We start from the raw sequence: 23,306 nt of genomic DNA on the forward strand, positions 1-23,306 counted from the left end.
CAGGAAGCAGCAGGTTGAACACCCTATGGGAGTGGCTGTGGTGGTCACTATGGCTGAAACTGCCAGAGACAAACCAGGGATAGAGATGGGGATGGAGGAGTTCTAAGTTTGTTCTAAATTAAGAAACACACCAATTAAACACTTCTGGACTTGTCTTCATACCCCACCAGGAGCCATGCCTCTGATTGAATGAGCTGTCACTCACTGCCCTCAGGCTTGGCTCTGAGCTTTTTCTGGCACCCACACTTCAGCATTTCCTGTCCCAGCCTAAATAGTTGGCCTGAAGGGGCCAAGACTGCTCTGGAGCCTTTGATTCCACTGTGTGGACATGACAGCCTTTCTGGTCCCTAAAAGGTCTCCAACCTCCAGATGTCACTAACTTACTAAGAGACTCATAATTTCACGCCAAAGTCCAGCATGAGTGCATCCTCTAACCAAGGTCTCCCTTCCCCCTTGGGCATCCTCCCAAGGATCCCACCGTGGTTCTCTAGCTGTGGGGGCCAATGATACTTCAACAACTGCTTTCCTCCTTTGAGTCTTAAATGTATCTAACAAAGGTGATTGTTGAACTAAACTTTTTACTAGTCGAGTTTCCTCCCCTAAGTGATGACTTTTAAATAATGACAGGTTTCTTTAAAGATCAGCCAAAGAAGGTATGTGAACAGCAGAACCGTGTCCAGGAGAGCTTTTATTTGTACGGAACAGTTTTAAAAATACAGAATAAAATAGCTTTATCTCTACTATTATTCACAACATCTGGTCCAAATATTACATATTTTTAAAATACTTAAACGTTTAATGAAGCCATGTTAGAAAAACAATATGAAAATTCTTTTTAAAAACTCCATAAAAGAATTAGACATCTCAAAAAACAACCCCACCCCAAATACCCTCAGTATGCAAAATAAAAAACAAACAAAATCCCAGAAAGGTATATAGCCAAAGTCAGTCACAAAAACTTAAGGAAAATATAGGCATCCCCACTGTTTTAAGAACAGTCAGAAATTTATTAACATGTCAAACAAAGGTTGTTACGAACGAACAAAAAGGGTATTAACTTGACTGTCAGTAAGACGGCACCACTGGGAAGGGTGTCCTAAGTGTTGGGAAACACACAGAGCAATTCTAAGGAGGCTGGATGTTACTAGTGTAGAGTGAAGACGAGGCACAGTCAAGAACAGACTAAAAGGACAGGAATGTGTGGAGGCTGCTGAAAAGGGATCCTCTGCGCTAACGTGCTTCACAGGTCCATGGGCAGATGCTGAACGCGGGCAAAAACGGGCAATCTTCTTGCACTACTCCAGTTGTGACTGCGGGAGGGGTGGAGGGTGGGGGAGATCCTATTCTCTGTGTCAAAATCATAAGGGGACAGAGCACAACACGCATGGCATGTGAGGCCCCAGGTGTTTCCCTAAAGCCAACAGTGGCTCCCTGGGCCCTGTGAGAGCTCAGGCTGCCACCGTGTCCAGGGGGCACAGCTGGGTGAGCACACCAGGGGGCAGCAACAGTCATGCCAGGCCTGCTGCCTGCAGCTGAGCATCCACCCCAAGCCGTGGGGGTGAGTGTGCAGGATGCTGCCTTTCTTTGCGCCAGACAGGTTCTGATGAGGCTTCCGCCACAGCTCCTTGTGCGTCTCCTATCTGGCCTGACCACTCTTGTGGCATCGATATTATGGAAGATTATAGTTGCCAACTTCAAGTCTAAGTTGCTAGTACCAATATTTCAGCAGAGACATGAATTAAAGAAATAACAACTTAGCTCATGGTCATAAAATATATGCATGGGTAAATAAAGTATACACACATACGAAAGATTCATCAATGGAGAAATTCTATCATCACATGACATTGTCATGAAAATTATCATTCCCTCCCTGGAAAACTGTGACTATTATCCTGGGTAGAAATGTTATTTTACTATATGGAAATACTGTAATATTCATGCATAAACCAGGTTGTCATCATGAAAGTCAGTATTCTACAGTATGAAGCAAATCCTGTGTGTGAATCTGTTACCATGAAAACGGGAAACCATCAGGACCCATGGTTAAGCCACTTCCCTTGCCTTGATCAATCACAAGAAACTTACTACAATCTAACATTTGAAATCATCTTAAGAAAGATTCTGTATCAATGAATCTATGTTTAATTCCCTAGTGAGAATGAGAACGAAAATCGCCTACAAAGACTGGAGCCACTTCCCATTGTGAACCATTTAGATATTTTATCAAAACCAGTGGTGGGTTCGCCCTTGCCGCCACAGTGATATTGCAGCATCTACTGTCCTATTTATAAGTTTCTACTTTCCACATCAGGATCACCAATGTAAATGTGAAAACGGTGGGTAGGTATTCATGTGGGAATTGGAGGGTGAATGCCCTGCCCAAGGACATTCACATCCAAAAGATCCTAAAACATTCTCTTGGCCAAAGCATAGTGGGTATGTGGCCCCAGAAATGCAAGTGGGAGGTGCACAGGCACAGACCATGCATGGCCACTGTGTCCCCCCAAACCTCCCCTTCAGGTGTGTACTTAAACACAAGAAGCAGATGAATATATTTTTCTTTCAACTACAGACTCATTCTGTAGCATATCTGCTAGCCAGAGGACAGACTTCCTAATCTCCTGTCCCCTTCCCCCACCTTGGACAGAGAATCTAAGTTGGCCCCAATGGAACAAGAAGGGCAAAAACCCTCTTTTTCCAATAGGAGGTGTGGGCACAGGGCTTCTTTGCACATTTGAAGGCTTATGGAAAATATCCCCCCAGACCAGCAGATCTGAAACCTCTCAATAAGCCCAGCCCAGGAGAGTTTTCAGAAGGGAGAGGATTCCTAGACATCTGAAGCACATGCCCTGAGTGTTACCCACTGGGAGGGAAGATTCCTGGGTCAAGTTAAGATGAAAGGAACTTGTTCCTGAATTACCAATGGTTCAGAGGCTTTCATTTGGATATTTGGTCCTTCTGCTCATCTAGAGAGCTGGAATACTGCAATCTCTGAGATATTTTACAATTTTCCCCATTGTTCAGAGGAGAGAAATTGGAGATGCTGAGCAAAATACAAATAGAAGGAACTAAGCAACTAAGGGGACAACTAGGGCTGTCAGCCTCGATGGCTTACCAAGTCAAACGGATGAAAATCATTTAACCAGTGTGCTTCTAAAGTAAATATGCACCAAATACACTTCAAAAAAACATACCATACAAATTTAAATTTAGAATCTAAGTTCTTTACTTAATCTGCAATAAGGTCTTGGCAAAACAATGCAGTGGCTCTGAAGTGTTCTTGCCAGAATAGGCCTTAAAGCCCCAAACTTTACAGGAATCAAGGAGGCTGTAGTGACACAATAATGCTGCCAAAGACATCGCAGTGTGGTGAGCTGAGCCAGTTGCGGGGGCAGGAAGTTCGCCATGTGCTCACTGCCTGGTAAACAACCAGGTAAATACTTAAGAAGCACTACCTCAAGAAACGAGGTCACTCAGGATTTTCCTTTGATTGCAAATTTCAAGCCAAATTCAATAAAAGTCATTTTTGTCAGAAACAATTTAATATTATTAATTAGAATTCAACAGAGGGGGCCTGCCAGCTGCTCTTCTTACTACCTTCAGCAATAACTTAAACAGGAAAGGCAGCATTTGGCCAGGGGATCTAATCTTCCCCTCTGCAAAATCAAAATCCAGTGGACATTCAACATGGCAACTCACAGAAAGTCTCCGTAAGCCTTAACTGCCAGATATGAATGGCAACACAACTGCACTGATTAATTTACCAGGAGGCCACACCATTCAATATGGTGGCTGTTTGTCACCTGCCCCAGCTTCCCTTCTTCACAAAACAAATTCACTATAACTTAACCCATCGTTTCTGGGCTCTGGTCCAGTAGTCAGTTTTGATAAATAGATTAAGCATTATGTATTTACACTTTCATGGTATCAAGCAATACAAAACACAACCTCAATAATGGTTACTGGCCTTTAAGAGCCAGGACAACAAGCTTCCCTGACAGTGTCTACAGCTTTACAAATGCTGGTTCCTTTCTTAATGGGGGATAGGAGGTGAGGGACAAGTAATAGGGATGTAAGGTAAGAGGGTCACATGGAAAAACACTGATTTCAAAAATCTATAGTCAATAACATTAAATAGGAATAAAATCTTGTAATAATAGATACACACAACAATAACTGACATCCACATGTCAGCAGAACCAAGACTCCCATAAACACCTGCTTGGTGCCCTCATGGGCACTCTATACTCGTCACACCAGCCAGGAGTGAGAAATGCCAGCTAGAGTGTCTCAGCTACTAGTAAACAAAAAGAGGCCAATATGAGATGTGCTGGCCCAGCTTGGGCCAGGGTGGCACCAAGAAAGTGTAGTTGAGAATCAGATACTGATTTCAAGGTACCTTCCCTTCCCGTCCAATCCCCCAATTTCCATTCTAATTATATCTGTACAGACTTTACCCATGCACAGATTTGGGGATAGGGTAAGCATGTCACTGTTTTCAACTGGCCAGCAGCCACCTCCTACAGGAGTATCAGGGAACACAGAATCTCATTTGACAATGCAAGGATACTGGTGTTCCTTGACCAGAGGAGGTCTTTGCAGGTGAAGGTCCTGGTGCTTCCAAGTACAGAAAGCCCCTGGACCCTGGAGGTGGCCTGTAAGAAAGCTAGCACAGGGTATTAGAAGGGGACTGAAAACAAGGAATCACTGTGGGCTTCAAGCATCCACTCCCACGGGAGGACAGGAACTTCAAATTCAGTGACCATGGCCAGCAATGGATGCTCTCAAGGGCAAAGGGTCAAGGGCTTAAATAAAAAGATAGGTGAGACACCATATTAGACAGGATCACAACCCACAACAAAAAAGCTACTTGTAATCTGTCTTAGCTCTGGGGTGGACAATGTAAATGCAGATCTACAAACATATATGTTACTGCTTGTTACTCAGCAAGGAACTACAGGTTCATGCCTCACTGCGGCTGGGCCACAGGGCGAGCTACGGCTATACTGTGGCCTGTGAGTCTTCATCTGAACTCCGGCTGTTAGTGCTCTTCCTGAGGCCTTTCCATGTGTAACCTGCAAAGGTTGGGCTGATGGGTAAGTAGCTGAAACATCTGTATTTTTTAATAATGTTCATGCCAAATGGCAAGTCGTAGGATTCCATGCCATCAAGAGACTTGCTCCCTTTGCCCACGCCCTTCTTCCATTTCCTGATTCCCCTTTCCTCTGGAGTACCTGTGGAACACACACACACAACAAAACAAAAACAGAACAATGGAATGTTTAGTTAAATAGTTCTACCAAGAATTGAGATTCTCCACTGCTGCTGTCTCATAGATTGAAAGGAATGGGATGACACAAAGAACACTTGAGGAGTAGCTGATGCCCAATCCAGAAATCTAAGAATCACTAATCCCTCAAAAGAACCACTTCTCTCTAAAACGCCGATCTGATCTTACAAAATGGGGCCCAGAGTCATTATTACATCTCACAATGCCTTCACCACTTGGTCATTGCACACCCACCCACCACTCATCCAGACATATCACTTTTTATACTGTTTTGCTCCATTTCAGTGGGTGGGGGATGCATTTGTCACATATTCCCCACTTGTTGTGCTCCTGTGAGGATGAATTGCCACTGGCATAACAGTCCTGGCAATTCTATACCCTGACAGATGAGTCAGGGAGAAAGATCTGGACCTACAGGGTTCAGCAACTCCTGGACTCCTTTTCAAAAATCTTTCCAGTGCAGAGAGGAGCACTGGCACCTGCTTTTAGCTACATGGGAGCCCTAACAATGTACTTCTCTGCCTGAGCCTGGGTGTTGAGCTTGACTCTATGGTGCAGGGGTTAGGAACCTCTCACATATAAGCTATGCCCTCCCATGGGCATTTCAGTAATAAAATTGACTTTAATTTCCATCTGCCTGACTCCTTTGTCTCTCTCTCACTTAGTGCTGACTTAGGAGAGAAAGAGGATGTTACTGGCCTCCCACAAATCTAACACCTTCCACCTATTCATGTGTGTGATTCCTTCTGCCAGATGTGTTCACCCCTTGCGCCCCTAGTAACCTCTTCTTGATTGAGGCTTTTTGGAGGTAGGTTATGGGCAAAATCTCAATAAAACCTTCAAGCTCCAGAATAAACATCATCCTTGCTTGACAGCGGATGAATCTACCAGTGCGTCCATGGCAGCACTTTACAACGATACAAAGCAGCCTCCTCTAGGAAGCTGGGAAGGCCACAAGGCAGGGCTGACATCACATCCTAGTCCATCACCCAGCACTTGGCATAGAACGCACCAGCTGTGAAACAAGGGCTATGGGTGTTGGAGAGAGAGCTGCCTCCATACATCTCTCAGGCACTGGTCCTGGCAGTGGCCTGCCTCTGCAATGACTAATTTAAAGGACAGGCTCCACAAGGAGAAGTGCTGCCCACTGGTAGCAGCTGGCTCAGGAGTGTGTGAACAAGTCAACGAAAGCCAAACTGCAGAGCTCCAGGCAAGGTTGAGCAGAAGGGCAGGCAGCTGGAGCATGCTTAAGGCATCCCGCTGCCACTTCACCATATGCAAGGAATTCACCTGCTTTTTCTTAAATGTAATTCAGCAAGAAGGAAAAAAAAAAACTAAGTTTATTAGCAAAACAGTGATTCATGAAAGGTGGCTGAAAGTGTCATCTTAACCACTTTAGAAAAGACAGTTTTAACCAGTGATTGCTTTGAACTGATTTACTCTTCCTGCTTCCCATATTTATTTGTCAAAAAAAAGTAAGTCACATATGTAATAAAGCATGTTGTTTGATATATACCACATACCTGGGATGGTGTTATCCAAAATAAAAGCCACACAGCCTCCTACAAACATAGCAGTTGTGAGAAGAACATTCAACACTTGATCGATTCCTGTTATCCCTGAAAATGACATAGCAACTGGTCACTGCCAGCCAGAACAGGCCTGCCCTTGACTTAGAAAGGAACACTGGGGTGGACACTAATTGCCAGTCCGTCAATACAGTGCATAAAAGTGTAAATTTCTGCTATGCATGGGTAGATAAATTTTTGCCAGTAACATGTTAAACTACTATGAATGCTTTCAACAATAATCAAGTTATCTCCATAAGGAAAATTCCTAACAATGGTTCACAGATGATAAATCTAATACAGTGAAGTTCAACCTGTAATGAACTATGAAGACTTTGGGGGTGGAGGGCGGTGTTGTTTGCAGATTAAAAAAAAATCAATATAAAAGATGGCTGTTGTAAGGCTGAAAATTTTACAAAGTGAATAACAAGACAACAAAAATATTTGTGGGGTCAGCAATCAAACGAAGGGCTTCAGAATTCTGGGTTACTAATTAGTGCTTAGCTTCTTTTAATTATTTCTAAAGATGTTATCACATGAATGAGATAAATTAAGACAGAAGTTCACACACTTTCTATATTTAAAAATATAATGATCCTCAACAGAAAAATAACATGTTTGGTGAGAATATGGAGAAATAGAAATCACTGTGTCCCACATACCTGGTGGGAATGTAAAATGGTTCACCTGCTATGGAAAACAGGTGGTTAGGAGTGCAAAGGGCTTCCAGATAAGCTTCAGCCAAGTGGGATTTAAATGAAAAACACAGATGAACATTCATCAAAATGATTCCTGAAGTTCTAAAGTACTCTCTAACTGGTGATGAGCTGTTTGTGAAGTGCTGGCTGTGGTTCCAACTTCCCCACAAGATTCAAGGCCTGTTTTCCCTACCTGTGACGAGAGGGTTCTGTCTGAGGTAACTTGGAAGGACAAGCCCAAAGAAGATTGAAAATCCAAGCACAAAGAGGTTCCGGGAAGAATTTAAATCGATGAACTGCAGGTTAGAGAGTCCAACAGCTGTGATCATTCCTGGAGAGAAAAACATTAGACCACAAGTTCCATTATCTCACCTATGGCATGGATGACAGATACACTGTTGAAGACAGACTCCCTACAATGTCCTTTCTCGGTCCCATCAGAAACAGGTTGGGAGACTGTGTAGTGACAGGACAGGGACGAAAATGTGACCACCTGGGTCTCTGATCCAAATGACCCTCGGCTTAGGCACTATTTGGGCCTAAATAAGGGGCATAAACATCACCCTATGCTTTTTTTAGACCAGACAAAAAACTAAGGACATTGGTTCTCCCTCAAAAACTTGATTCAAACAATTTCAATTACATTGGGAAATGCACCCAAATATCAAGTCCCTGATTACTATAGCTGAATGGCACGGAGATCAAATCGAGTCCCATCGTAAAAATGGTCAGTTTTAAATGGCCCAGAAGGGAAGATATCTGAGTTTAAATCAATTAGAAATGGCAACTAGAGGGAATAAAATTTAATTTGATTTTTCCTAGCTCAATTACTCTACCTTTAACATCAACTCAACTCAGAAAGTGATATATTGTGTTTATATGTTTTTAAGGTATATCCTTTTGTATTTTAAAAAAGAAATTTATCGTTACCTTCAATCTCACTGAAGGGATTCCTTAGCAAATGTGAAGAAAGAAAAGGAGCCTGAGAAGGAAGCCGGCTATCAAGGAAATGGAATTTTACCAAAGAGAGTACAGAAGAGGGCGCCAAGCACAGGATCCGGGAGCGAGGCGAAGAGGGCACTGAACTTTCCAATCATGCCTAACGCCAGCATGAGTGCTGCGCCGTACTGTATCACCCGACGACTGCCAACCTGTGGGACACACAGAGGGCAGAGACAGGCGTTAACCTTGAGGCCCTCCAGCAGCACACACAACTACTCAGGCCCCGCGGGAAAATGTGACAAAACCCACAGACAAAATCTGGATTACTCTTAAAACTTTTAGTTAAGAGGGTTCAGTCTCATTTCACAATGAGGATTGATCTCAGTACTCTAAACACATAAGTATTACTATAAACACAACTAGAGTAAAAAGATTACCACCACCTTTCCTTGTTCCCATCCCATCCGGTTCTTGCCAGAAGCTGACTGTTCTGCTCTCCTTGACTACGGGGATCCTGGGGCTCAGGCTTTGCGTCTCCGAGCCCTGGGCAATGTCACCTCAGTGTGCACCTGCTCCTGCACTCTGGTCCTGGGTTTCTAATGCCCACAGTCACTGGCCAGGATGATCTTCTAGTGTCTCAAATGCAAAAACTACACTTGGCCCCTGCTTCTCTTCTGGGTTCTGGCAAATCAGACAAAACCCCCAAACATTTCTGGAACTACTTTTCCTCCTGGTGTATTACTCATTAGAGGTGGCACAGCCTGGAGACCAAAGAGTGCAGGAGCTGCCTGGCTCCTGTCTCTGCTCCACCTCTAACTATGAGACAGGCATTAGCCTCTCTGGGTGGCAGGATCCTCATCTCTGTAACAATGAACGGTGTGCTTCTGCTTTGAGGATTAAATGAGATGCAATATAAAATAGTCTGAACAGCACCTGGGAAGTATTAGGTTATTTGACAGCCTCCCACCTGAAACTGCTGCCTCTGGCCTTTCCTCTGCCCACACGTCCTCTCCACTATGATGGAGTGACCTCTTTAACATCGTGACTTGGGAGGTCAGTCCCCTGCCTAAGTCTTCGGGTTCTCATCCCCCTTCTGGCCAGTTCTCAGACACATCCTTCAAAATACGACCCCAATGCTACCTCTTCTGTAAAGCCTTCTTTGATTCCAAGGCTTGGCTTCCCCAACTCTGGACTTCTGCAGCACCATGTAAAGCATTTCCCATGTGGTCCCAACTTTATTGGTTAAGCTTGATCTCTGCCTTCTAGAAGCGTTCACCTAGTCCACTGTCACGCAGGTAGCAAGAGATGGAGCTAGCACTGGGCTCAAGAATCCTACACTGTTGGCCCCTACTCTGTGCTGCCTCTCCCAGGAAAACATCCTGAGGACGTAAACTGGATAAAAGAGGTTCCAGAAATGGAATAGTGTCCACAGGGCTTTATGTACGACTTACAGTGAATAGAAGATGGCTACTTAAATTTTAAGTAACTAAAATGAAATGAAATGTATAAGTCAGTCCATCAGTTGTACTAGTCACATTTCAAGTGCTCAGTAGGCAATGTGTGGCTGGGGGCTCCCACAGGGGATAGTGCAGGTACAGAACACTTCCACTATTGCACTGTTCTACTGGATGATGCTGGGCTGGACCTTCCAACAGCTTCTCAATGTGCCCAAAGGTCAATTTCAGAATAAGAATTGAATCTTTTACTGAGCTGTCCAGCTAGAATCAGTCACAGCTGACACTGGAGCCTAGCGTCCATTACTCCAATTTATAGTTCCTCCCATTATACCACCACTGTGTGCAGGGGAGTGGTGAAAAGGTCATGCAAACTGGCAAATGGAGCAAAAGTGACTTACACGTGGCTGTAATACATGATTAGGAAGGCTTTAATTTACAAATAGCTTGTTTTTCAGCATTTTCAAGGACCTACTATGTGACGAGCACTTGGGAAACTGGGATGGAGGGCGGTGGTGGATACAAAGATGAGTAAGTCACAAGCTTATGATAAAATAATTGTACTGTTGCAATTGTTATGTTGTGTGGGAGTCCAGTGGGAAGACAAAACTCTGAAAAGTTGGGGAGGGTTCCCTGGAGATGGTCTTGAGGCATGAGTAAGAGAAAGAGCAACCAGACAGAGGGATCCACCTCCCAGCAAGGTCAGCCCATTTAGGTGTGCAGGGAGGAGGGCTGAGCTGACCCTAGGGATGCCTGAAACAATAAATCTTTTATGAAAACCATGCAAGGAAGGCTGATCTGCCTTAGATGCTGTCCAAAAAAAGCAGCAAGTTAGCCATTCTTCTGTTCAACAAACATTAAGTGAGTGCCTATTACACATTTCTGTTCCAGACACCAGAGACACAGCCCTAAAAATCCCTGCCCTGCTGGTGCTTACATGGAGCCTTCACATCTCCTTTCTCCACTCCCTGGAATCACCTCCCAGACTCCCTTCTGATCTCCTTCCTGAACTGTGGCTTTGCCTAGGGCCACTGAAAAATCGACACTGCATTTCTGACTTTCCAAAGTGTTCAACAGGGTGGTATGCTGCAGAGGAGAAATGACCTCCCTCTGGATACCATCAAAGAGATAGTTCAGCCAGGGAAGATGGTGTTTACTCTTCCTAGAAATAAACTTAGGGCTAAATATCATATAACAGTATCTCTATTTTGCTTATTTAACCCCATGCTAAGTGTTTTACATCAAGTTATTAATTCCAAAACCTTGCGAGTTATCTTTACAGACAAGGGTATAGAAACTCAGAGAGGTGACGTTTCTTGCCCGTGGTCACTTTAGGAGAATGTGATGGAGCCAAGGCTGGATCCAAAGCAGCCACCTCCCTACCATGTCATGCTGCCCTTCTCTGTGGGACAGACACTGGAACACACTCAGCAGAGAAGTCCTGCACATGGAATCCAACCCATTCAACCCTCAGAACTTCAGAACACACAATGGGGTAGGCAGCCTCAACTCTGATCAAATAGTTAGAATGTCCATGTCTGTACATGGAACGCCATAACTGGATAAAGGATAGCAAACAGTGGAGTTGCCAGGAAATGGAGGTAGATTCTCTGGAAGAGCCACATATCACCCTCTTTCTATTTGTTCTGGAAGTCTGATACAATGGTCCAGACAGTGGTGTCTGGAAGAATTTCATACAGTGATGGAAACGTTCTGTATCTGTGCTTTCCTGTGGCCACCAGCCACATGTGGCTACTGACTACCATATTAGATAACACAGATCTAGATCTAGAACTGTCAGATTTCAGATCTGAGTTCTAATCAGAAAATGACTGTCCCAAGTCCTTCAGCTGGAAAAGAGGCAGAATACTGCCTATAACCTTGTGCTTCCTTTTTCCTGGGCAGGAATCTTCCATCAGCCACATGGCTCTGGCCACAGAGAAGTTTCTGGTGCAAGTCCTACTTCCCCACCCCACGGCATCTGTGTAGATGGCTCAATTACACCCCCTTGTGAGTCAGGGCAATGGAAACCAATTCCAGGGCTGATATTGTTCTCAAATGGATAAGGCCTTTGCCTAGGGTAAATGGGTCCAAAGGGATTCCGAGGTAAGATCAATTGGCCCAATTAAAAAATGCGGGCAGGGTGCCTTTTCAGAATAAGCTAGCACTATAGAAATTATAATAAAGATAATTATTCCCCAAACCATCTCAGTCAAGTTTTAGAAGAAACCTTAATGACAGCACTACTTACTCCCTACAGTGACCTTGGTTAAATTAGGTGATGATGTGTTTTTAAAAGGTGCAGAAAGGGAGCTGGCTTGTTAAACTGTTTCCCCAAGAGTCCCTCCATCTATAATAATTTTACTACTCTGTTATTTTGGATTAGTTACATGTCTACAGGCTCATGGCAGCAAACTGGCTAAAGAGTGAGTGGCTTATGCCCCATTTGGTGCCCATTTGACCCTTCCCTTAGCTCTGTATGCTCAGCATCTGCTCTCACCATGGGCAGCAATAGGACCCAGGCATCCTGGAGGAAGTGCCCATCAGACAGCCCTCACATGTCATGTGCCAGGAGCAACAGGCATGGGGCCACCAGCACACCTGAGACTGAGCTCTGTGATGGCCTGGCCAACTTACAGGAAATCAACCAGCATGTCAGGCTTGCACAGTGCATGCCCTGCTCCCTTTCACTTGGATTTGCAGTTACAATTAACCAAACTAAGTATCTGATTTCTTTTCATCTGGTTATATAATCTTGCAGAGGGCTGGAGGAGGATTTCTAATTTTAAAGAGGTCAAACAGTTCTAGAAGGCTCCAGCCCACCTCCAGGTTCTCAAGTTCAGGAGGAAGACCTCTGACTCATGCAGGCCACCCTAGATGGTGAACCAGTTCTAACGGTGTCTAGCTGTGCAACATACAATGGCCAGGGCCGAGCTGCATTCCTCAACACCCTGGGCAAACAGCAAGCTCTGGCCCAAAGCAACTGGGATATAAAATTTATTTGCTAGTAAATTTGAAAGGCCAAGAAGTAGCCTCCTTTTTACTGAGGCTGGATTGTGGTGTCTGTGCTTCGAGTGGGGTGGGGAGGAGAGACAAGTGAGGAGGACTTCAGACCCAGGCACTGCTTCAATCTGAGTGACTCACTGTGGCTTGTGCTGCCACTTAACTCCACAACCGATTTCACCTGAAAGAGAATGATGCTGCTGCAGTTTGAAAACTGTGTTACTGTAAGATTGATTTATTTGTAATGAGTAATATAATTTCTCATCTAGAACTAGTGCCATCTCCTAACTGGTCTCTTGGTTCTACCCTCTCTCCCGCCCACCATGTTCTACTTTCATCATAGCAGCCATAGTGATTCTTAAAAAAAAAAAAAAAAATCAGATGGAGTCACACCCTGCGGCCCCCACTTCCACTCGGCCCCTGGCAGCCTGTAGGCCTGCAGGACCTGGCCCTCAGCTACCCCAAGAACCTTATCTGCTCTTACCAGGCCCACTCCCACTTCCCTCTCTGCTTCCTGCCCCACTAGCCTCCTTGCTGATCTGCAGAGTGCCAGCCTGCTCCTATGATAGGCTTTGCACTGGCGGTTGCCCTGCCGGAATGAATGCCCCTCCCCAGGTACCTGCACAGTTCCCTCCCTCAGCTCCATCAGGTCTTCGTTCAAAGTCATCTTCTCAACGAGGCTTAGCCTGACTACCCGATTTAACACTTACCCTCCTGATCCCCCACCCTGCCCCATATTTCTGTCATACTTATTATGCTTACTATTTATTGCTTGTCTTCCTCTGCTAGAATCTAAACTCCACAGACGATGGGGATATTTCTCTTTTTTATTCACTGATGTATCCCAAGTGCCTAGAACAGTAGCCTGGCAAAGGGTCAGTGCTTAATAAAAATTTGTGGAATGTATGAAGGAATAGCACCAGAGTGCCTGCCTACTCAGGTCAGTCAAGGCGAAAGAGACCTCTATCAGCATTCCATAAACCCATCAATGAAAAAATAAGAGATGGGGAAGAAGATGATCTCGGAATTGGAGGCCATCCTTTTGGAACTCACAGTGGCCAGACCAATCAATGAAATGGATCAACATTTAGAGGCCCAACCATTTAATTAGAAAAATATTTGTACCTTAGTAATTCCCAAAACTCCAATGTTGGGACTGGATGAAGTAGAGCCATTCCCAGTACCAAATATGCCATCGAGAACACAGGAGAGACCCTCCACGAAAATCCCCCTAAAACGTAAAGGAATGGGGGAAAGAAAAACATTCATTCCATGGGAGAAATACTCTGAAATACACTCTAAATGGTTGTGACCCAAAGGCAGGGTCCACAGACCTGAAGCCTCCACACTCCCCAGGAGGGGTTAGCAATGCAGACTCTCAGGCCCCATCCCAGATCTGAAGACCTGCATTTTAACAGTATTCTCCATGCTCATTCAACTTTTGAGAAGTACATCTCTGAACCACACATCAGACACAAATGTTTAAAAATTATTCCAAATTAGAAGATTTTAGCCAGAAATATAAAGTCATTTGTTGGAATCTAAGACAAACATGGGTCATCCATTGATTTGATTCCTTTCCTATTACTATATAGTTTTATCAGAAAGGAAATGCTTTGTAATTTTGTAAACATTAGAACTTTTAAAAGAATCAGTATATAAGTAATTTACTCATATGCAATAACTCCATTAGAGAAAAACAGAAAAACCAGGACTCTAAACCCCAACAGAACCAACGCAAGAGGTGCTAAGACACCAGTCCTTTGGATCTCATCACACACAATCCCTTTTGGGAGGGCGGCAGCTGGCTGGGAAAGGCGGAATGATCTGGGCTATTTTCTCTTCTCTGCAGCTTCCATAGGGCCCAATTTGCCCCCAGCATCCAGAAACTAAAGACCAGATGTGCTGAGAATATAAACCCCACAGCTCATAAACCTCTAGATTCTACAGGCTTCATTTATTCCTGCTCCTGTCTCTCTATATATGAATTGTAACTGTGAATAGAACAGCTGGGAAAACAAGAAATCAAAGGGGACAATACATCCATGACCCAAACCAAGCACAGAACAATGGCAGTATCTGGTACTTGTTTTGGTGAGTTTAAGGTCTGGAGTGATCTCACAGAGAATGTCTTATACAACTGTTACCATGAGGAAGAAAGGTGGGAATTCTGCTCCATATTATGGATGAGGAAAATCAGGGCAAAATGGGGGCAGTGACTTGTCCAAAACAAACAGCCAATAAAGAGCCCTGGTGCTTGGCTACTTCATGTTGAAACTCTTGGTTATCCAAACCAAAGAGCAAAGTATGAGGCGCTGGGCCCAATGAAGAGCTTGTTTTTTCTCAGGAACGCACCTGTTTATTGCATGGATGGGGGGCGGTGGGGCACAGGACAGCCTTGCACAGGCGTAGTAGTCCCCGATAGACTCGATAATACTGGCAACGACCGCACTGAGCATGCCGATGACACCAGCCGCAGAGATGGTGGGCAGTCCCCATTGAACTAAGGAAGGAAAACAAGCATGAAAGCCTCATGAACTTTCTTAGAGAGGCAGGCAAAAGTTTTCAGGACCTTGAGTCCTTCAGTATGTTAGAGGACTCTACAAGATCCACTCAGATTTTTGAAGCTCATGGAAACTATTTATTTTTACACCTAAGTCATCAGTGAACTATATGCCTGGGAATAGTTTCTGAGTTGGATGAAGACAACCATAACCAGGATTGATCTGCTTTATTTAAAAGAAGAAATTGTTTGGCTGGAAGAGGTGGGTGCTTCTCTTCCTGCTTCAAAGCCACACTCCGTGTCTGTTAAATTACAGTTCAACACAGCCTGCTTTGTTGGCATAGGAATTTGTAATGAAGAGGATTTTTAGCCCTGCTGTGCAAGCATGATACAAAATAGTGCTCCTGCCCAGGGGGTGGCGTCAAATGAAAAATCACCAGCTAAATTTAAATCCCAACAGTAAAGCATGGCACAAAGTATAGATAACCCTTCTCTAGTATAATTCCAGCACTTTTTTTTTTTTTTTAAGTAAACCATGTTATGGAAAATTAAAGAGTTTCCTTTAAGAAAGCAAAGCAAAGTCCCCAGGTAGCTTCATTTTGAGTATCCTATCCAGATTTAATTTTTAGAGGGTTTTTTTTCTTTAAAAGTATATCTATTTGGATACCAAAAACCATCGATCTTATTTAATAAAAATAGCATGAGGAACCTTCACTGTTAGAACGAATAGACTTCTTTGTAAAGTACCTAGACCTTCTTTCCCTGAACCATTAGTTATAATAGAGCTACTAAATAGAAAGGACAGTGAAAAAAGAAATGTATAAAATGTTCTCTTGTGCAGGGGCCAACAGTGTATTGAGGGATCAGAACACTAAAAGATCTTGGAACCAGTGCAATGATTAGACTTCAAATGAAGGCAATCCAAACCAGGTCACAATGAGTACCAGTTACGAAGTCAGGAAGTAGCACAGTCCCTATCCAAGAAGGGCCTGGAGAGCAGGAGACAGGTGGAGAGGGCGTTCTGGGTAGGCAGCAGCCTGAGCATCAGTGGATGGATGCAGCTGGGCAAGAATAGGCTAGTGCTCAGCAGAGGAGGGTGTGCAGCATGGGGCAGGTAGGTTTGGAAGGCCTTGACCAGCCCCCTGGAAGGGCTTGGTCTCTGTCTCATAGGTAATGGGAGCAACCACAAGTTTGGGAAGAAAAAGATGACATGTAAAGTAAGATGTGCAGAATATGCCTGGAGTATATGTGTAGACAGAACTTTCCCTGCCTGGAGCTCACTTTACCCTGTGGGAGCTGACCAGGGGGTACAGAGGCAGCCTGTAGTCAGGGGTTCAAGGTGCAGACCCACCAGCAACTGGCTTGGTCAACATCTCGTCTCTGGATTGGTTTGGAATGGATTCTTCTCATGAAGATGATTTCTTTATCAAGCAACATTTTGTGTTTTCTAGATAACATTTTATATGGCTACCTTTGCTGATGTAGCACTGTGGTTTCATTTTAGTATCTTGATTTTGGGGGTTGTATTTTTGTTTCATTTTGCCATTTATTATTTTTCAGAAATTGCCTTTTATTTTCTGTCTTTTTACTTTTTTACTGCTTTCTTATTTTTTTCCCCTTTGCCTGAAGTCCTTATTTTAAAAATATTTATTCCATTTACTTCAACATTTAAAATTTGTTATCTTAATTTTTGATCCCTTTTCCTTCAGATTATTTATTTAAATTTTAAACCTGCTGGCTTCCAGCCTTCTATTTAAGTCTGTTATTTCATCTTTCCTCTTATCTAGAAGCTTTAATTTATTTTGTTACTTTATAGCAGGTTTCTCAACTTGGCACTGTTGACATTTTGGACCAGAAATCTGTATTTTAACAACTAATCCAGGTAATTCTTAGCATATTAAAGACTAAGAACCACTGCTCTAGATATATGAAAACTTGTCTCTGGATTAAGCCAAATCATTAGCGAGTACATAAGACTACATCCTCTGGCTCTGGAAGTAGCTCTTTATCTAGGGAAGCTCTGGCAATAGAGAAGCTGGTGGCAGTCAAGGGCTGTTGTCAAGAGGAGCCAGACAGCACTCTCTGCAGTCATGACATTAAGGTCCTGTCCAACTCAGTTATGCCTCCTTGTGCATGGGCCCCATGGTACCTGAGCAAAATCTCTCTGGTCTTTCAACACACGCACAGCTGCTTCTCCTGGACACCCCACTCTGTGTTTCTATTTGTGCTCATCTTGGGAGCCACATGCACAGGCAGCGAGGACCACCCCGCATGTGCTGTGGGGGCTTCCTCCTACCTGTCCTCCCATGCCTCCCCTGACTCCCTCACCAATCGACTTTTAAACTCACTTTATCTCAGATTACATGTATGTTTATGAACCATGTACTGGGGGGGAATGGGGAGACGAATTTGTGTATACATAAATACATACTTATACCATATAATCTGATGAGAATGTTTTTTAGAAAGACTAAGCTTTTTACAGTGTTTGTAAATGTGTCAAGACCAGAAGGAACAACTGCCAGCATCCTTATCATTTAACATGCTTAGAACAGTTAACTTTTCTTTTTTTTCGGCCATGTCGTGGCATGTGGGATCTTAGTTCCCTGACCAGGAATTGAACCCGTGCCCCCTGCAATGGAAGCACAAGAGCCCCAGCCACTGGACCTCCAGGGAAATCCTTAGAACAGTTATCTCTAACCCAGTCTTAATATCCTTGGCTCTTCCTCCTTGTCATAAAATATGAAAATGTGACTGCTGGACAGGGGCATAAATTGGCACAACCCAACTAAGTTCAGGTTTCCATTCTAATAAAAACCTTAAATGCCAGGAACAGACTCGTCACAATACAACAACAAGCATGCAATCATCACTGGGTTCACACCAATCACTTTTGGGGCTGGGGTCTAGAAAACGCTACACATGAATCCAAGAGATACCTTGGATGGGGATTGTACATCCCTGCCACCTGGCCAAGAGTTACCCAACACTGAAATTATGACGTAAGATCCATCGTCCATCCATTTGTGAATGAATATTAGTTTACCTGACAGCTGTGACCAAATTAAAAAAAAATTATAGCTACCCATTAAAAGATTATACAAACTCCATCATGCTTGAGCCATCTGCTAATCTTCAGGCCCCTCCCACTCAAGTCTGTTCATTTCAGTGGCTTGGGTACTGTGCAGCTCTGTACTTGCCTTTCTAAGCAGCTGCCCTCAAATCCTGGCCACCAGAGATCAAATCTGGCAAGAGACCCCTTTATGTCTGGGATTTTGCCTTAGTGGAACCAAAAGAAACAACCAGTATACCTGAGAAGGGAGCTGGTTAGTCTCTGTGTGTTAATTATGGCCCTCTGGGGACAAAGCCTCCTGCCTCCCTTTTCTGCGGTCTAATCCTCTAAGGGCCAGAATGGTAAGATTTCCAGGGCATGCTCTGGGACAAAGAAGGCCTTTCGTGTTGGAGAGCCTCCTGCCAACTTCCAACTCCTCTAGGTTGGGCCCTTGTGGGCTCCTGACCCCTCTTGGCCACCAGAATACTTACATGGGTATGGGACCTTAAACCACGGGGCTACCAGAAGCACACCCTGCCTGGCATCAGTTCGAGCATAGAAGCCGTACTTCGTGCTATCAGGAGGGAAGACATCTGTTACTGTGAAGATGAAGCAGAGCAGCCAGGACACAAGGATGGCCAGGATGATCTGAAGTGGTCAAAGGAAAAAGCTCTGTCAGGCCAACAGAAGTGGTGGTTGTTGGCAAAAGACGCCTTCCTGCAGTCGGAGTATCATACCCCAGAGCCCATCATCATCAGTACTTCGCAGAAAAAATACATAAGGGATCTGCTTAGAAACTATTCCTTGAATGGAATCACATTTAGAGAGAGCAATTTTATGTAGTAAAGTGATTTAGCCCGAATCTGGCTAGTAAAATAAGAATAACGGACAATGGGCCTGAAAAGGCCACATGGAGTCAGACCTCCCTCAATTCCAAGGACAATCAATGTCCTCTCACATACTGCTAAAAGGACTCCAGCATTGGAAACTTCCACTGCTTTTAAATTTTAGGTCCATGGTGATTTGGGTGGTCATTAGTACCCTGATATCATCACACAGACATGGTCCCCCCAGGATGACCTGCTTAAAACCCCTCTTCTCATATAAACATTTTACATATGAACCAAAGGCAATATTGCCAAAAAAAAAAAAAGGTGACTACTCACAGGGAACATTTTGAAAAGCTGTAACTTGTATGCAGTCCATCCTTTCTTGGATTTGTAAATTGGGAGAGGAAATTTAACATTTCTGGCATATTGAGAAAACAGTAATACTAGGAAAATTGTCCTGAGGAGAGAAAGAAAATGATCTAGGTTAAAGGCTGTTATATCTGTGTTAAAAATAATACTCAAATCTTCAATGGCAAAATTGACCACATGTGTTCAACTCATTTCTCTACAAAGCTGCTCGTCCTCTATCATTTGGGAAATCATATTTTTTGGAAATGATTTTTAGATCTTAACATTTCTAGATATGGAAATGAAATTGTCATGTAAATGCTTTCGCTAAATATTCCTTAATAGAATAAGAAAACCCAAAGAATGTACACACTGATAGGAAAATCTCACACTATGTAAGGGAAAAAAACAAGATGACAGATAACAACATACTGCACAGTATAATTACAACTATAAATTAACTAAAAAGCAGCTACCACACAAGAGTGCATGTACACACACACATGCATGCATGCATGCAAACAGGTAAGAAGGACAGGACCCAAAATGCTCAGAAGGATTGGCTTCAGGTGGCAATGTGATTTGTGACCTTTTTTCCCCCACTTTTCTGTATTTTCTGATTTACTTGTAAGGAACATAAATTACTTTTAAAGAGCAAAAAGTAAAACTTCAATATTTAAGAAAGCTATATACAGTAGAATTCAATATTAATAATAATATTCCTGAGAGGTTTCTGTGTCAGACATTACACATAGGTCTTCCTGCCCATCATCCCAGCCTTCTACAGCGGCTTCTATAACCATCCACTTTACAGAGAAACAAAGCCAGCAGTCCAAGATCATGCAGCTACGTGGGCCAGAGGTCTAGCTCTACAGCCTGGGTTCTGAACTACCTTGCCGCACTGTTTGTGAAGGCAGGGTTGCCTGGGTTGACTCGACAGTTTCTCTCTACCGAGTCCCACACTCTTGACCCAGGTACACTGAATGCTGCAGGAGGCAGGTCGGCTGGTCGCCCCCCTGCAGCAGGACCCAACACAACCTCATCTGTCTGGTGCCCCATGTGTGGCAGGTGTGGGATGGCTTCCCACCGCTGAAATGATGAAGGAGTACAACAATATGTCTCATCACCCATAGGGACTCATTCTTTCCCTTACAACCTGAGGTAGAGTTGGCAGGAAGAGTTGATTCTCAGTCAAAGTTAAGCTTAATTGTTCCTGGGCACAATTCTAATTGCTGAGATGGAATTATCAGTTTCATTAAGAGCTGGTCAACTGCAGCTTCATGGTCACATTCCACCTGAGGTGTTGACTGCAGCCGGCCACCACTCTACCATCTCCCCACCTATGCAGGCACTTTGCTGACCTGGTACTACCACAAAGTCATCAGACCAGTACCAGTTCAAGGATGAAAACATAAATGGTGCCCAAGTTATTCCAACTCCCCCAGGAAGGTGAAGTTTAACAAAAACCAATATGATAATGAGGGATACTAAAACAGGTGTATTTTAAACTTAGACCAACGTAAAATTTTCATGTCTTAAAAAAGTTATTGGTTTCCTTCCAAAGTATATACTAAAATCCAAAAAAGCCTGGTATCTATTATTACTGTTATAATTATTGCAGGCAACATCCCACCTGACAGTTACACCTGCATTATGGTGTTCACTTTTCAAAGCACGTTTAAAAATGGAAAGGAAACACATAACAGAATACAAGGAAGGTCACCCAGATCTCAGGCTCAAATATGGCAACTGAAATTGAGTAAGTGAACTGGGCAGGTGAACACTACTCTTCTATTTTTATCCTCAAATACACTCGTGGGGCAGGTAGCGCAGGCAGCCCCACTGCAGAGAGGCAGAAGCAGAGGCTCAGCAGTGGGTGATGTGTCTGAGTTCATAAGACTTGGCCTAGCACATAAGGGACAGGATCTCAGCCTGGATCCTCAGGCCAGGGTTCTTGTCCACCACATCAGGTGTTTTCCATCTCATGTTACATTTTGCTTGTTTGTCTACCTTTGTTTTTTTTGTTTTTTTGTTTTTTTTAGGTGTGTGTGTGTGTGTGTGTGTGTGTGTGTGTATGTTGTGGTTAGGAGTGTATATGTGTATGTAGGGGTGTGTGTATATGGGTGTGTGTGCTGTGGTTAGGAGTGTGTGTGTGTGTGTGTGTGTAGGGTGTGTGTGTTTGTGTAGGGGTGTGTGTATATGGGTGTGTGTGTTGTGGTTAGGAGTGTGTGTGTGTAGGGATGTGTGTATATGTGTGTGTGTGTGTGTGTGTGTGTAGGCGTGTGTGTTATAGATGTCTGCCTTTGTTTTAACCTTACCTATATTATGCAAGCAATGCATACTAAGATGTAGAAAAATTATAAAAGGCTGATAAGTAAAAAGAGACAAAATCTCGAAGACTACTCATCATCTCACATTGGGCAATAAGCATGCAGCATTCTGGTCTATCAATTCCCAGGGCTTTTTAGAGCAGCGGTCCCCAACCTTTCTGGCACCAGGGACCGGTTTTGTGGAAGACAATTTTTCCACAGATGGGGGTAGGATGGGGGGTAGATGGTTCAGGTGGTCATGTGAGCAATGGGGAGCGGCAGGTGAAGCTTCGCTCACTCACCCGCCACTCACCTCCTGCTGTGCAGCCTGGTACCTAACAGACTGCGGACCCCGCAGCCTGGGAGTTGAGGACCCCTGTTTTAGAGCATGTCATCGGGTCCCAGGCACCGGGATTAGAGAGGGAGACAGGACTATCTGATGTCACCCTTGCCCCTAGAGCACAAACAGGTCATCATTTGGACCAAACTCGAATCATACTTTACATGCTGCTTCCCAACTAGCTTGCAGCCTCAGTTAACACCCTCACCTCAAGAGACGGCAACCTGCATCAGCACCTTAGTGGCTGCTTAGCAATCCATCTACTGGATGTACCACATCTTATTTAAACATGTCCCCTAAGGTACGACATTGGGAGCAACAGAAACAACTGCAATGAATCATCCTTCTCTGGCACCAGTCTGAATGTCTTCTTATGACAAGTTCCTAGGACTAGAACAGATCTGTCAAACAGTGAACACCTTATTAAAAAGTGCTTGAGGGCTTCCCTGGTGGCGCAGTGGTTGAGAGTCCGCCTGCCGATGCAGGGGACACGGGTTCGTGCCCCGGTCTGGGAAGATCCCACATGCCGCAGAGCTGCTGGGCCTGTGAGCCATGGCCGCTGAGCCTGCGCGTCCGGAGCCTGTGCTCCGCAACGGGAGAGGCCACAACAGTGAGAGGCCCGCGTACCGCAAAAAAAAAAAAAAAAAAAAAAAAAAAAAGTGCTTGATACAAACTGCTAAATATATACAGAAAGGTTGGGTGAATTTACAATCCCACAGAGACCAATGTCCATCTGCTAATGTGACCAACAAGGGCTTAATTTCCAAAATATACAAACAGCTCATACAACTCAATAACAAAAAACCAAACAACCCAACTGAAAAATGGGCAGAAGACCTAAATAGACATTTCTCCAAAGAAGACACACAGATGGCCAACAGGCACATGAAAAGATGCTCAACATCACTAATTATTAAAGAAATGCAAATCAAAACTACAATGAGGTATCACCTCACACTGGTCAGA

The 23,306-nt window shown here is 44.0% G+C and overlaps 1 protein-coding gene across 1 annotated transcript in view; it reads right to left on the minus strand.

The window, feature by feature from the left end:
- Positions 1 to 658: 658 nt before the first annotated feature.
- SLC23A2 (solute carrier family 23 member 2) overlaps positions 659 to 23,306 on the minus strand; it is a 157,029-nt gene continuing 134,381 nt past the window's right edge. Inside the window, exons 9-16 of the mRNA XM_032605805.1 lie at positions 19,680 to 19,800; positions 19,005 to 19,161; positions 15,314 to 15,461; positions 14,084 to 14,189; positions 8,581 to 8,710; positions 7,753 to 7,890; positions 6,817 to 6,912; positions 659 to 5,237 (exon numbers count right to left, since the gene is read on the minus strand). Of these exons, the coding sequence (XP_032461696.1) occupies positions 5,005 to 5,237; positions 6,817 to 6,912; positions 7,753 to 7,890; positions 8,581 to 8,710; positions 14,084 to 14,189; positions 15,314 to 15,461; positions 19,005 to 19,161; positions 19,680 to 19,800 (1,129 nt within the window). The 3' untranslated portion in view covers positions 659 to 5,004. The remainder of the gene's footprint in view (positions 5,238 to 6,816; positions 6,913 to 7,752; positions 7,891 to 8,580; positions 8,711 to 14,083; positions 14,190 to 15,313; positions 15,462 to 19,004; positions 19,162 to 19,679; positions 19,801 to 23,306) is intronic.

Source organism: Phocoena sinus, chromosome 15 (genome assembly GCF_008692025.1).
Source record: "Phocoena sinus isolate mPhoSin1 chromosome 15, mPhoSin1.pri, whole genome shotgun sequence".
Classification (NCBI taxonomy): domain Eukaryota; kingdom Metazoa; phylum Chordata; class Mammalia; order Artiodactyla; family Phocoenidae; genus Phocoena; species Phocoena sinus.